The 14,204-nt window shown below is 37.7% G+C and overlaps 1 protein-coding gene across 1 annotated transcript in view; it reads left to right on the top strand.

Annotated features, from left to right (window-relative positions):
* Window positions 1-3,247: 3,247 nt before the first annotated feature.
* The window catches only part of LOC142143092 (uncharacterized), an 86,578-nt gene continuing 75,621 nt past the window's right edge, over window positions 3,248-14,204 (top strand). The window contains exon 1 of the mRNA XM_075200806.1: window positions 3,248-3,451. Within this exon, the coding sequence (XP_075056907.1) occupies window positions 3,278-3,451 (174 nt within the window). The 5' untranslated portion in view covers window positions 3,248-3,277. The remainder of the gene's footprint in view (window positions 3,452-14,204) is intronic.

Here is a 14,204-nt window from a genome sequence, read left to right as displayed (position 1 = left end):
GAAGTTATATAGGTCCTCAGGTGGAGATCATGTGACAGCAGAAGCCTGTGATGTGCTCTATGTGGGTAGGACAAGCTCCTTTTGCACCCACAATGCAACAAAAATACAGAAAGCTTCTTAATGTCAGATATAATATCCCGTCCTGTATCCACACAGCACTTAAGCAGTGATACAAGATTCTTCCTTTACATATGTAGGACTTAATATCCTGATCTCAATAACTAGATTTTCAGGAGACTAATTTCCCTATCCTGGAAAAGACAAGAATCTCATTTGCATGGATTGGATCTTGGTTGCAGAATAAAAACAGAGTCATTGTAACTGAAGTGCATTCACAGAAAGGAAAGGTTACCAGAGGAGTACCCCAAGGATCCGTACTTGGACCAGTGCTTTTTAATATCTTTATTGGTGACATTGCAAATGGTATTGAAGGGAAAGTATGCTTTTTGATCGATTATCTAGGCAGACTGGGGAAATGGTCAAGAGAGTGGCAACTACAGTTTAATGCCAAAAAATGCAAAATCATGCACTTGGGTCTCAAAAACCTAAAGGCTACATATGTATCAATGTCACTGTAATGTAAACTACTGAGGTGCAAAGGCATCTAGCAGTGACTATTTCAAGTGACTTAAGGACTTTTTATCAATTTAACAAAGTCATGAGAAAGGCAAGTTAGATGCTTGGTTGCATAGAGAGAGGAATCAGTAGCAGAAAGAAAGACGTAATAATGCCACTGTATAGGTCATTGGTACGGGCCTCATCTAGAATACTGTGTTCAGTTCTGGAAGCCTTATCTCCAGAAGGAAATAAATACATTAGAAACTGTACAAATAAGGGCAACTAAAATGGTGCATGACCTACAGCACAAAACTTGCCCAGAAAGACTAACAGTTCTTAATATGTATAGTTTGGAGCAGAGAAGGGAACGGGGACATGATAGAAACTTTGAAATATAACAAGGTTTTTTTAACACGGTACAGGAGGGAAACTTTCTTCAAAGGAAGGACATGCACTGAAACTGCAAGGAAGGGTAATGGGTAATTGGAATAGCCTCCCCATCAGAGGTGGTTGAGGCTAATACAGTAGAGTAGTGTAAACATGCTTGGGATAGACATAAAGATATAATTACAAAGAATAAAGGACCAAAAAGGGTTTGAGGTTACCATATGTAAAAATTGAGCAGACTAGATGGGCCAAGCGGTTCTTGTCTGCTGTCAAATTCTATGTTTCTTTGTTTCTATTCTGATAGCTGAGATAAAACATGTTATACAAATGACAAAAATTGGAGATCTCATATCATGATTTTTGGACATATAATAAAAGTTGTATTTTATTTTTGACACCTTTATTTTGGTTAGTCATATGCAGACTCTTCAGTCAGACCATATATAACACGCCTTCACTAATTTCCAAAAAGTTCCTCATGCTAATAGTAGTTGTTGTTTCTTCCTTATGCAGAATGTTCCATCATACTACTATGAGAGCACCAAACTACATTCATTCAAAAAAATGAAAGACAAAAACATTTTCAAGAAATATACTTAAGGGTTTATTAGAGACTAATATTTATCTTGAGCGGTGGGTTGTTCACTTTATTCTTCATAGGTCTTATGATGGGTAAGTAGGTAAGAAACTTTTAAAATGATGCCAAAGGTACTTTACATGTTATACCTGCCTCTCGCTGATCATCGCCGCACCTGCATATATCTCACCTGCTGGCCGGATACTTCACCTGTGGTAAATTTCAGCCGTCCGCTGAATATAATTACAACTCTTATCATCTCATCTATTGGCCAGATAATCATCGCCGCCACTGTGGTAAATATCAATCATCTGCTGAGCTTATCTACATCTCCTATTGACCGGATACTCATCGCCACCTCTAAGGTAAATCACAGCCATCCGCTGTTCATCGTAGCATCTGTTGAATTATCTCTCCTATTGGCCAGATCCTATCTCTATGTCTGTGGTGTCTACCACCTGCCTGCCTGAGTGCCACATCACTTTCTATTATCCTGATTGCCCAATCCTCCTATATCTCAGCTGTATTTCCATTGCTCTGCCGCACTCTCTTGAGGACCGCGACCTGCACAGTGGTGCCCCTAAAACTCATACCCTCTTAAGGGGGTCCCTGGAGAAGACCAGCCACTGCGTTAGACTCCGCACCTCGAGTGTAGTGACAACTACTGGCAGAATTCTGGGTCGAGAACCTTAGTGGCCATGACAGGAGTGCTCATTACCGCTATGTATTTAAGGTCTGCCTAGTGAAATTTGTTTCTTTTTCTATATGTTAATGTACACAATCTGAAGCTGGTGTACATTAACATAACTGAAGTCTTTCGCAGCTGTCAGCTCTGCTCTGAAGAGCAGAGCTGGACAGCGCATGTGTAGAGGGATCATGTGATCCCTCCCTGTCACATGACTCAACCTCTTGCTGTCCAGGATGTTAGTGCGCATGCCTGAGGTTTTCGGTCAGCGCATGCGCACTAACAAAAAAAGAAGAAGAAGCTTTAAACGCCTTTCTTCGGATGAGAAAAGACTGCGATGAAGAGGTGAGTAACTTCTCAGGGACAGCAGGAAATCGGCACTGCTGTCCCTGAGAAATGTATTGATACATTGCTGGAAACTTTCAATCCTTATTAAGGAGATAAGGATTGAAAAGTTTCAAGTGAAAAAAATGATGCATGATAAATAGGCCCCTAAGACAGTAAAGTTCACGGAGGAATGAGAAGGTGAACTGCATCACATGTGTAGAACATTGGTAAATTATTTATTATTTGCAGGGACATTTCCTTGGCATAGAACTGTGTATGAAATGCCAGGAGTACATTGCAGTAAGTTAGACCGGCAAAAGAGCTGAAAATGCAGCTAGTTCGATCAGCATTGGATTGTTGAATAAGTGTAAATAAAACACAGATGGAAATTATGTTTGTGTCACTGACTAGAAGGGAAAGCAAGTTTATAATTAATCCCTTTATATTTGTTTATTGGAATTGCCTATTTCAGAAATGATATATTATGTGATATATTGCATGTTACAACTATTGAACAAAAAACTCAAATTATCGCACTCTTATGTGCAGTCTTTGTGTTATGTTATCTGGCTGCTTATTTTATGTCATGTGATGTCAAGGTGGGGCCAATGCCCCCAGTTATGAATAGGAGGTATGTACTTTACACCTGTGGGTGTGGAAACATCTTAAATCGTCACAAGAGTCTGAATGTCACGTTTTCGCTTAGGATTAGTTAGTTGTTGACAGCTCCAGAGACAGTGACAATGGAATGTATATATTCTGCTGTGCTGGCTGTGATACTGACTTTAATAGTTCTCTATGTTTTCAATGACTGGAATACAACACCAAAGAATTTTCCTCCAGGACCGAAGCCTCTGCCTATCATTGGGAACCTGCATATCATTAATCTGAGGAAACCTTATCTGACTTTAATGGAGGTAAATAACTGTGCATGAAATCAATGAGGACTATTTATTTATTTCATTTGATTACATTGTTTAATATGATATAACCCACAGCAACCAATCAGTTGTCTGAGAATGGGATATTTACACTCACACAATTCAATGATTCTACTGAGTGTTATAGAAAAGATGAATCAAGTATCTTGATTTGGACAGAGTGGCAACGGTTAAATGCACACAGGGTATTGGTGACTTGTTAACAACTGTTCACATAGTTTCAAAGTTCTTTCACTTCCCAATTCAAAGATACAATGTACACAGCAACAAGCTCACCCTTATAGGAAAACAGTAATCAGGATACAATTATTGATGTTACTCTATGAAATGTAATATAGGTTTACTGTGATTAATTAAAAAAATGGAAACCTAATCCAGTAAGAAATATTTTTCCACATCCAGCCTCATTCTAAAAATCTAATATATGAGAACAAAACCCCTAATATAATCCAAATCATGAATGAAATTTATAGCAATATAGAATGTATTGTTTAATTCCACTTATTCCATAATATTATGTTAGTTTGGTGACACATTACTTCCCTTTACAAAGAAAAATGAGCTATATAACTATATATAACTATATATATATATATATATATATATATATATATATATATATATATGTGTGTGTGTGTCATTGTTAGCATTATTATTATTAGATCTCTCAGTCTTTCACCACACAGACGGCTCTAACAAAGTTCTTTCACTGTTCCAGACTGTTGGGATCATGAAAGTCTGATTGACACAGCTTTTGCTATGATATTATAACAGTGGTTGTCCGGCAATCAAGTTCCAAGAAATTATTTATAAAGTGCACTGGGAACTCATGTAGAACTGGATGTAAGTCTTTTTTTCTGTACTGTGCATTTGCACCAAAAAGTAAACTAAAGTTGATCATTCAGTGGGGCAGAGGTACAGCAAAAGTTGCTAGACCCTCTCGTCTTTTCTATTTATACCACTTCTCTTGGACACCTAATAAGTTCATTTGGATTTCTGTATGAGTTTCACCTCACATGGATGATCCTTAAATTTATCTGTCCTCTCCAAATCTCTCCCCATCTCTGTTGGCAAATGTTACTGAGTGTATTTGCATTTCATTCCACTGCCTCAAACTCAGTCTTTCTAAAACGATTAATATTCCTGCCAGTCAACAGAAGCTACCAATCTGACATCTTTATTTCTGTTGGAAACTTGAAAAAAATCCCTCAAGCTAGCTGCCTAGGTATCACCCTTGACTCAGAAGTGTCCTTTGTATCCACATATAATGTGTATCCTTATCCTGTTACTTGCACCCAAGAACAATTTCTATAATGAACATATCTTGCACAAGGCACTGCAAATACTTTAATTCATACACTTATAATCTCCTGCATTAACTTTTACCATTTCCTTTTCACTGAGATTTCACCCCTACATTCTATTTTGATTGCAACTACTAAACTAATTTTCCTTCAAAACATTTGTTATAGATTCTCTGGTCTCTCACTTCCTAAATTGATTGCCTTTATTTTACCAAATCCAATATAGACCAATTCAACTGGCATACAATGCCATTAAAAAACCAACAAATGTTTTGAATGGTTCTTCCCGTGCAGCCCCCTTCTCTGGAACGACCTACCTCGTTCCATCCGTCTCTCTCTTACTCTGTGCTCCTTCAAAAGTGCACTCAAAACTCACCTCTTCCTCAAAGCCTACCAACCATCTACTTAACCCCCATCTCCTCCCTTTAGCTCGTTCTCCCTTCTCTCCTCTTGCCTCAACTAGCTCCTCTTGTGCCTGATCTGTTTACCCTCCCTTAGGATGGAAGCTCGTATGAGCAGGGCCCCCTCCCCTCCTGTCTCCATACCTGTTCTTCCCTTCCGTCTTTACTGCATATGACTAGCCGAAGTTTCTGAAGTATAGGTACTTTTTGTTTATTGTTCTGTATGGTTTCACCCTGTGTAGTCTACTGTTAGTACTGTGTGCGGCGCTGCGGATACCTTGTGGCGCCTAACAAATAAATGATAATAATAATAATAATAATAAACTACAAAATACATCTCTTGTTTCAAAATATTTTCCAACTTGACTTCTCCACACTGTCTAAGATCTGCAATTTATATACATGCTTATTGTATTCAGAATTGGGAGTAGACAATACTTTTTTCAGGTTGCAGCCACTCTGTGAAATTCCCTCCCTAGTACAACAAGACTTTCCTGTATAATGGTTTGAACTTCAAATTAAGAGAAGCAGGGTTGGATTGGGAATTTAAAATGGCCCTGGAAAAAAATCTGAAAGTGGTCTCATGTGGGCAGGTCCAAATCAAATGTAGGTGGGGCCAACACAAAAGTAGTCGGCATGTAGAACTATTGGAATTTTATTTATATTAATGTTTGTAGTAACACATAGGAAAACCTAGATTTGCTATAAAAATACATTATATATATATATATATATATATATATATATATATATATATATATATAATAGTGAAAAAGACAATGGCGCTCAGTGTAGATTAAAACAACACGTGAACAAACGTGCTCATAAGCATATAAAGACACATACAGTAGGCTGCTTCACTTTTGTACATCAAATTGCAGATGTAAACCTATAGAAAAAAGTAGAAAAAAGAGAAGCGCCAAACATAGTGTATTATCACCAATTAAATAGAAATAATTATTCCAGATTGGCCCCGTACCAGATTGCAGATGATAAATTGCACATCTTTATGGTAATCCACTTGAATTCAGAACTGGCCTCCAATTGGATTTCACACTAGGGCTCAAAGGGAAATAGCAACACAATAGTGTAGTACATTCATGACAAGTGCGTTGTTTCATAAAAAATAATACAATTTAATAGACATGGCACAGTCCAAAATGACAAGTAAAATGCCCGTACATTGAATAAAATATAAGCAGGCTTATCTGTGACAGAAAGTTCCAAATTATTCCAAGCATGAACCGGAAACTCCTTCCCAGCTGCTGGCTGGAACACACAGAAAAGATGACTGCCTCCTTGACGCGTTTCGTCCACAATAGACTTTATCAAAAGGGTGAAATATATATATATATATATGTATATATGAACAAGGAAATAAACAGAAAGAAAGTGTAGGTGGGGCACTCCAAATAGAATAGATAAAATAATTGAATTTTAATGATATGCATTAAAAATATGGGTAGAAATGAGAGCGAAATATTTAAAATAAACATATAAACATACAATGAAACAAGACAAAATAAAACTGCAAACTGCGTTGCAAGGGCTCCAACAGATCAGTAAACACACAGTTGAAAGCAGCAAGGTTAAGGTGAGTCTTGATGCAAAAACAGGGTCATAATAAACCTAATCATATAAAGCAGGTGTATCTCCTAAAAAATGGTATTACAGTAAAAATGTATTTAAACCTACATGTGGTGCCATGCTGTAATCAATAAAAGCGCTACAAACTGTCCCCTGAGTTTGTAAGAATGAATCAGGTGGACAAAAAATATTCAATGATAAAGTCGCAGATGTTGGCACCAGGTGAAGGGCTACAAAGTTACTCCCCTCTGATCGCGGGATTTTGTGAGAAGTCCCTGCCTAAAATAACTGGGTGGTGGAGGTGAAAGTTGGAGCCCTGAAACGACCAATGCGCGTTTCGCTCGGCTGCTTTCTCAAGGTAGGTTTAAATACAGGGGCATTTTTACTGTAATACTACTTTTTAGGAGATACACCTGCTTTATTTGATTGGGTTTATTATATAAATTCAATTATTTTATCTATTCTATTTGGAGTGCCCCACCTACACTTTCTTTCTGTTTATTTCCTTGTTCATCTATATTAGTGTTGGGTGCACCCCCTGGGCGATTGTTTCTATATCCCAGGCTATTGTTATGGAACATACACTTTAGGAGGAGATTGAATTGTTAATCTCTATTTATCTAGTGCGGTGAAATTCCTCCTTTTCTATATATATATATATATATATATATATATATATATATATATATATATATATTATATCAGTGCAAGCTGTATTAAAGCTCTGGGGGACCCGAAACACTTAAGACAGGAGTGTTATAATTTTAGAGTCCTTTTAGGCAAATGCACAGCCAATACTGTGTGCACTACTGTTAGGTGCACACAGCTCTGCCTTCACTAGCGGTACAGTGTGAAGTGGGGCATTCCTCCCAACTGTCTTTGCAGTTGGATCAAATCCTTACAAAGTGAGAAAGCCAACCACATTCTGAACTGCCCCACCAGATTCAGGACAGTTAGCAGATTGTCTTGCTCTCTCCTACCTGTTCTTGTCACTTTCACTCCCTGTGGGTGCTGGTGTCTTTAGCTCAGTTGCTGCTTGTCTGGATCCTGGTATGTTCGGTACCGTATTTGGAAAACAAAAATAGGTACATGAAATTTAGAAAACTCCAACCAGCCCCAGCATTAAATGAACAGCACCCACATTAAATAATTAGGCGTCCCTCCAACCCCAAAATTAAAATAATAGTATTCCCATTTAAAAAATAAACCCTCCCTCCCTCCAAACAGCCTTAGCAATAAATTAATAGCATTTACCTGTAATAAATATAATCATTTCCCACAACCATTCATGGTATTACATAATTCATATTCACATTTAATAAATAGCCCTTTTCCACAAACTCAGCCCCATAATAAATAAATAGCTACAAACCACCCCAACGCTAAATTAAAGTTCCCATCACCTCTCCTTAAATTAATAGCAACAGCATCAGAAAACAAATAAATTAATAGCACTCACCATTAAATAATTAACTCCGACCAACAGTCCACCTCTACATTAAAAGAACCTACCTCCCACCTAAAATACAGTTACAGTAGAGACCCCCAGCAATAAATTAATAGCATTTACATTTAATAAATATATCTATTTCCTGCAACTATTTCTGCCATTAAATCATTCATGTTTAATAAAAAGACCTCATTCTCCCCAAACATCCCCACATTCATTTAATAGCTCTCATACCAGCCAAAGATTAGTTAAAGGTCCCATCCCCCCATCTTAAATTAATAACCCCACTATTCAATTAAATTGCCCCACCATCACCCCACAAATAAAAAAATCACCCATTAAATAACTAGACCCCACCTATACTCCACCATCAAATGAATACCTTACCTCACACCCACATTATATTAAGACCCCTCCACTCACTTCCTTCACACATTATAGTAACATAGCAGCCCCACTTCCCTCATATAGTATAGCAGCCCCCTGTCCAACACATAGTATAGCAGCCCCCACCCCCTCTCACATAGTATAGTAGTAAAGCAGCCCCTCCGTCTCTAACATAGTATAGTAGTGGAGAGGCCCCCTCACATATTATAGTACAGTAGTATAGTGATAGAGTAGCCCCCTTTTCTCTCACATAGTACAATAGTGGAGCAGCCCCCCACATAGTGTAGCGCAGTGGTAGAGCAGCCAGCCCCCCAGTTTCTCTCACAGAGTATAGTATAGTGGTAGAGCAGCCCCTCCCTGTTTCTCTCACATATTATAGTAGTAGAGCTCCCCCTCCATCCATTTCTCTCACATAGTATAGTAGTATAGCAGCCCCACAAAGCATAGTATATTGGTAGACCAGCCCCTCCCCCCCGTTTCTCTCACATAGTATAGTGGTAGAGCAGCTCACCCTTGTTTCTCTCACACTTATCTTTAAGCCATGCTGCATTGGAGTCTCCACTGCATCACGCACACACATGGGCCAGCACCTGGCACCTGGTGCTTATTCCATGTGACATCCTGCTTGCATGAGACTGGGCCCCACTCTATCTGCCCCCCCAGAGCAGAACCCACACCATCTGGAGGAGAGAAAAATTTACTTTATTTGTCTGCGGATCATTTCTTCCTTTTTTAAATGAACTTTAAATAAATAAGATTTAGAAGAATCAGGTGGCCTGCAGCGGTCTCATTTGCCACCGGCCTACAGGGGGAATTCCCGGTAAGGTCTAGGCCCAATCCACCCCTGAAGAGGAGGAAAGAAAAGGCACCTTGGGTATGACTTGAATGGTGCAGTGGGGAGAAAGTAGGATGCTTACTCTTCCACTAGTCTTTCTCTGTGTCTGGCAGTCTGGCCGAAGGAGAATCCCCCATAGTTGAGAGCAGCAGAGAATGTAGTATCAGAGGAGGTTAGCCACATTTATAAAGACAAGAATGTTGAGGGATTTTTAAATGAATAAATCTTGGATGCATTTAAGTATGTCACAAACAGAACTGATGTAACAGACAGCACAGGAAAAGGAGAAGGAGGGTAGTGTTCAGCTGTGGATTTGGTTGGAGTGATTGTACAAGTACAACATGGATGGGAATTATACAGGGACCAAGGTTGGGTGAAATTTCCCCAGCAGCCAAGTAGATACTTAATAAATTAAAGATGTGGTACAAAAGTGATACTAGGTAAAATTTTGAAGTTACTTTTTTATTAATTTTTCTTGAACTGCACTTCCACAAATATTAGTGCAGAGCGGTTGAACAAATACACTTGCCAAAAGCAGAAACTAGGTGTGCTCTTATGTATACATAAGGTAACCAAATAAAGCACAAAGTGAAACACACACTTATATATGAAGATCCCTTTATATAATTTAATTGGAGCTAGTTTAAAAAAATTATGTAATAAGATTAAAAAGGATTGTTAGTCAATAGTTATTACTCATGTTTTACAAAAGAAAAAATAGTGATATTTAGTCATTGTTGCAATATTTAATTAGCTTTTTGCCTTTTTCACCAGTTGTCACCAATTGGATATATGTATTTTCCACTCAGGGGCGGACTGGGCCGGGGGTAGGGGGGCATCTTGGTCTAGTACCTCCTTTGGGCCGTCGCTTGTGGTGAAAGCGGTGCCATCTGCATATACAATAATACTATTCAGTGCACTGGCGGCCGCATCACATGACACTCGATTCATTCAATGACGCAGCCACATCGAGTGTCATGTGATGTGGCCGCTTGTGCACTGGATAGTATTCTGTATATGCGGACGGCCCTCTGATTATGATTGGGCAGCCCCCATCAGTCATATATATGGGAGCCTCAATCTCACTAGGAGGCTCCCATTAAGTAGGTAAAAATTAATAAATATATAAATAAATATATTTATAAATATATACATATATAATTAAAATAAATAAATCTGGTATAAATAAAAAAATAATAAATATAAATTTATATATATTTTCTTTATATACTGGTTACTTGCCCACCAATACAATGGGAGCTTCCAATACAGTAGGAGACTCCCATTTAGGCAGGGCAGGACAAACACCCACTCCTGCCGCCATTATTGAAGAGGAAAGAAAAAAAGAGAGAGAAAGAGAGAGAGAGAAATTTTAATATTATCTTTTTAAATTTTATTGTTAAAAAATAGCTTTTTTTGTGTATGTGGGCGAATGGATAATCATACAAATAATGTAGTGCTATTTGTATGATGATCCATTAATAGTGCTTGATAAATAGATTCCCCCAACAGGGGCTATCTCCAGTGATAACCCTATTAGTATTTTACAGAGCAAAACCAAGCCATTTTTCTGGCAAAAGCATCAGTTTTTAAAGCAAAATGGCTTTTTTTTTAAATCAACCCCTAGGTTCAGTACTGTAATAGATAATTATTATATAATCTATTGCTAAACCCTCTTCCCACCTCCATGGACGAACAGGCAATAACATATAAACATGCTAAACCCACTGTGCAGCACAACGCGACAGCTGTATAGCCTATCACTGGCGAAATGGAGCTGCTGCCGGAGCTCCTCACAGGCAAAGCCAGACAGTGGAAATCGTCACTGGCGCCATGCGGCTGAACGGTGAGTCTCAGTAACACTGGGCGTTCAGCTAATTATATATAAAAATATAGGATATATATATATTCTTTATTTAAATACGTGTGTGTATGTATGCATATATATATATATATATATATATATATATATATATATATATATATGAAATCTACATCAAGCTTTAATATAAGGGCAGGCTTCAGTAATTACTTTAATTACTGATTAATAAAATAGAGGATCCTATAACATTTGCTGTGTGTAATATAATCAAAACCTGGTGTCATAGTATTAATGTTTTTTGTTGTTTGTTTTTTGTATTGATCATATTTTAAATTTGCTTTATCATTGCTAGCTTTAATGTGCGTTATCAATGCTATTTTGATGTGCGGTATCAGTGCAAGTTTTAATTTGCGGTATCAGTGCTAGTTTTAATTTGCAATATCAGTACTAGTGTTAATTTGCAATATCAGTGCTAGTATTAACGTGCGGAATCAATGTTAATTTGGAAAAACAATTTGTCTAGACTGAAAAAGTGTATGTTGAAGGCTTATTGTGGAATTTTTTTTTTGGATTAGTCCTGAATTGCCCCTGCCTAGACACACTGGACTTTCCCTCTGTTCATGTGTATGTATGTATATATATATATATATATATATATATATATAAAATATATATATATATATATATATATATATATATATATATATATTTATATGGGCCGCCGCTATGTGCCTGCTCCCCGGGCTAAAGTCTGCCATCCATCCCCTGTATTACACTTATGCAAATGAAGTAAATAAGAATTAGCTCTGACTTGATTTGATATCTGCACCTCAAAAGTTTGCTTTACTTGTAGCAACTTCACTGATCAACATTATATTAATTAAGAATAGCAGTGTATACTGGTTCTGTTATATATTTGCCTTTCTGAACAACAAGAAATACTTAATCCCAAATTAAAGGATGAAGTATAAATATTAATTATTTTTAGAAGCTTGAACGTGGTTCAAGGGCAAAAGTTCACACTGCAGAATATGACAGGTGTTTGAAATAATAGCAGAGTGCACAAGTGGACTAACATTTCCATTACCAACCACAAACGTTCACTCTTTCACTGTGAATCGGTTTATGTTAACACATTTCTCACCAATCTAGTTCTCCAGAAACTTGGAAATTCATCCTGTCAGACGTTAACTATATTTTTAAGATATATGGCAAAGAGATAGAACGCATATTGTGCTAATTTAATCCCTTTCTGTACACAGGAAAAAAGAATCTCCCTTTACTGTGATATCCCAATTAAGTTTCCTGATGGAATATATAACTGAAATGTGGAGACTCCAACTAGTGCAAGGCAAAAATACACCTATAGCATACTTGCCAACTCTCCCGGATTTTGCGAGAGTCTCCCGGACGAGTGTGGCAATCTCCCTGATAGGAAGGGGGAAAAATTTAGTTTAAACGCCGCGACTCACCCGGAATCGCGGCGTTTAGCCCCGCCCCCACTGTAAAATGACGCGATTTGCGTCATTCCGTCACGGGGGCGGGGCCAAAATGACGCGATTTCGCAGCCCCGCCCCCTGCACGCCCACGTCCCAGCCGGCATCTCCCGGAAAAAGAAAAAAAAATGTTGGCAAGTATGACCTATAGTAATGTGAGAATTAAGTCAGGTAGCATACTGCTAGCCATGTGTTCCTCTACTTGTAGAATAGTTTTTAAATTATGTAACATATAATGAATATGGCAAGTTGCCTGCTACTGACTAAGCAAGTTCTGTCCATGCATGAGTTAGTTCTGAGTTAAGTACTGTTTAATATGCAGCAAAATGCTTATTGTTTAGTCTTTTACCCTAGAGTAAGGCTCAACATGTTCTCTTTGTATGTGATTATATATGTAATTTGAGAAAAGGGAAGAGTGTTTGCTTGAGTTGACTCAAATAACTGTAAAAAGAGGGTTCCTTGAGAGCATGAAGGATATTTATAACCGTTCCTGTGATAGACAACTTTTGCCATAGTTCAGTGCTTCCTCAGGCAATAATACAATAGAATAACATATTTTCTTTAATTTGAGATCCATTTATCCCCATTTATTTTGAGTGGCTCAAATGATTACAGTTTTCTTAAGGGTACAGTTTGATTCACTTTTATTATTGTTATGACTGGATCACTTATAAATAACTTATGGTATAAATTTCTTTAGAGGAAATAACGCAGGGAGCTTATTTATATAATTGCAAATGTACTTATTTTTGATATTGTGTGTATATTGGTAAAGGAGATGTGTTTATTTCTGAGACCAGGGGAAGAAATTGGTTTGTTTTAACTTTGCTAGAGGAAATGCATTATTTCTGAGGTATATATCTGATACAATAAGCCTTTGTTGGAGTAGGGGAATGACTTGTTTGGGGTTTTGTAACTTTCTTTGGGAATGTGTATTCTGCAGCTGTCTCAAGCAAGGACCCATGTTAATTAGTCATTTTGATGTATGAGGGTTCAGCACCTGAAGGCACAGGAAGGTTTAATTAGACTTGCTACTAGATTGCCTGCATCTAAAACAAGATGCATTAAATCACAGCAAGTTTTAGGACATCACAGATAAGTGTAAATACTGTTAGCTTTGCATTGCATGTAAATCCATTTTTGGTAAACAAATTACATCCTGATTCTAAAAATAGATCAGACCTAAGGGGCTGGCTTACTTTGTGATGCTGTGTCCAAATCTGTAGAAAAGAAAACAAATAAAAACACTGTCTTGTAGTGAAAATTGTTCTTCTTTTTTCATCTGACCTGCTCCCTTGTACCTTCAACCAGGTGAGTTATTAAACATCACTTGCTTCAAAGACCTGGGGGTAAATGTATTAACATGCAGGTTTTTCAACACCCGTGAGTTCAGCGTCTTCGGCGATTAAATTTAAAGCTGCGCTGCATTGTAAAGGGAAACTTTCCT

Source organism: Mixophyes fleayi, chromosome 3, assembly GCF_038048845.1.
Source record: "Mixophyes fleayi isolate aMixFle1 chromosome 3, aMixFle1.hap1, whole genome shotgun sequence".
Taxonomy (NCBI): Eukaryota; Metazoa; Chordata; class Amphibia; order Anura; family Limnodynastidae; genus Mixophyes; species Mixophyes fleayi.
The sequence above is the reverse complement of the archived record's forward strand: the minus strand, read 5'-3'. Positions and strand labels throughout refer to the sequence as shown.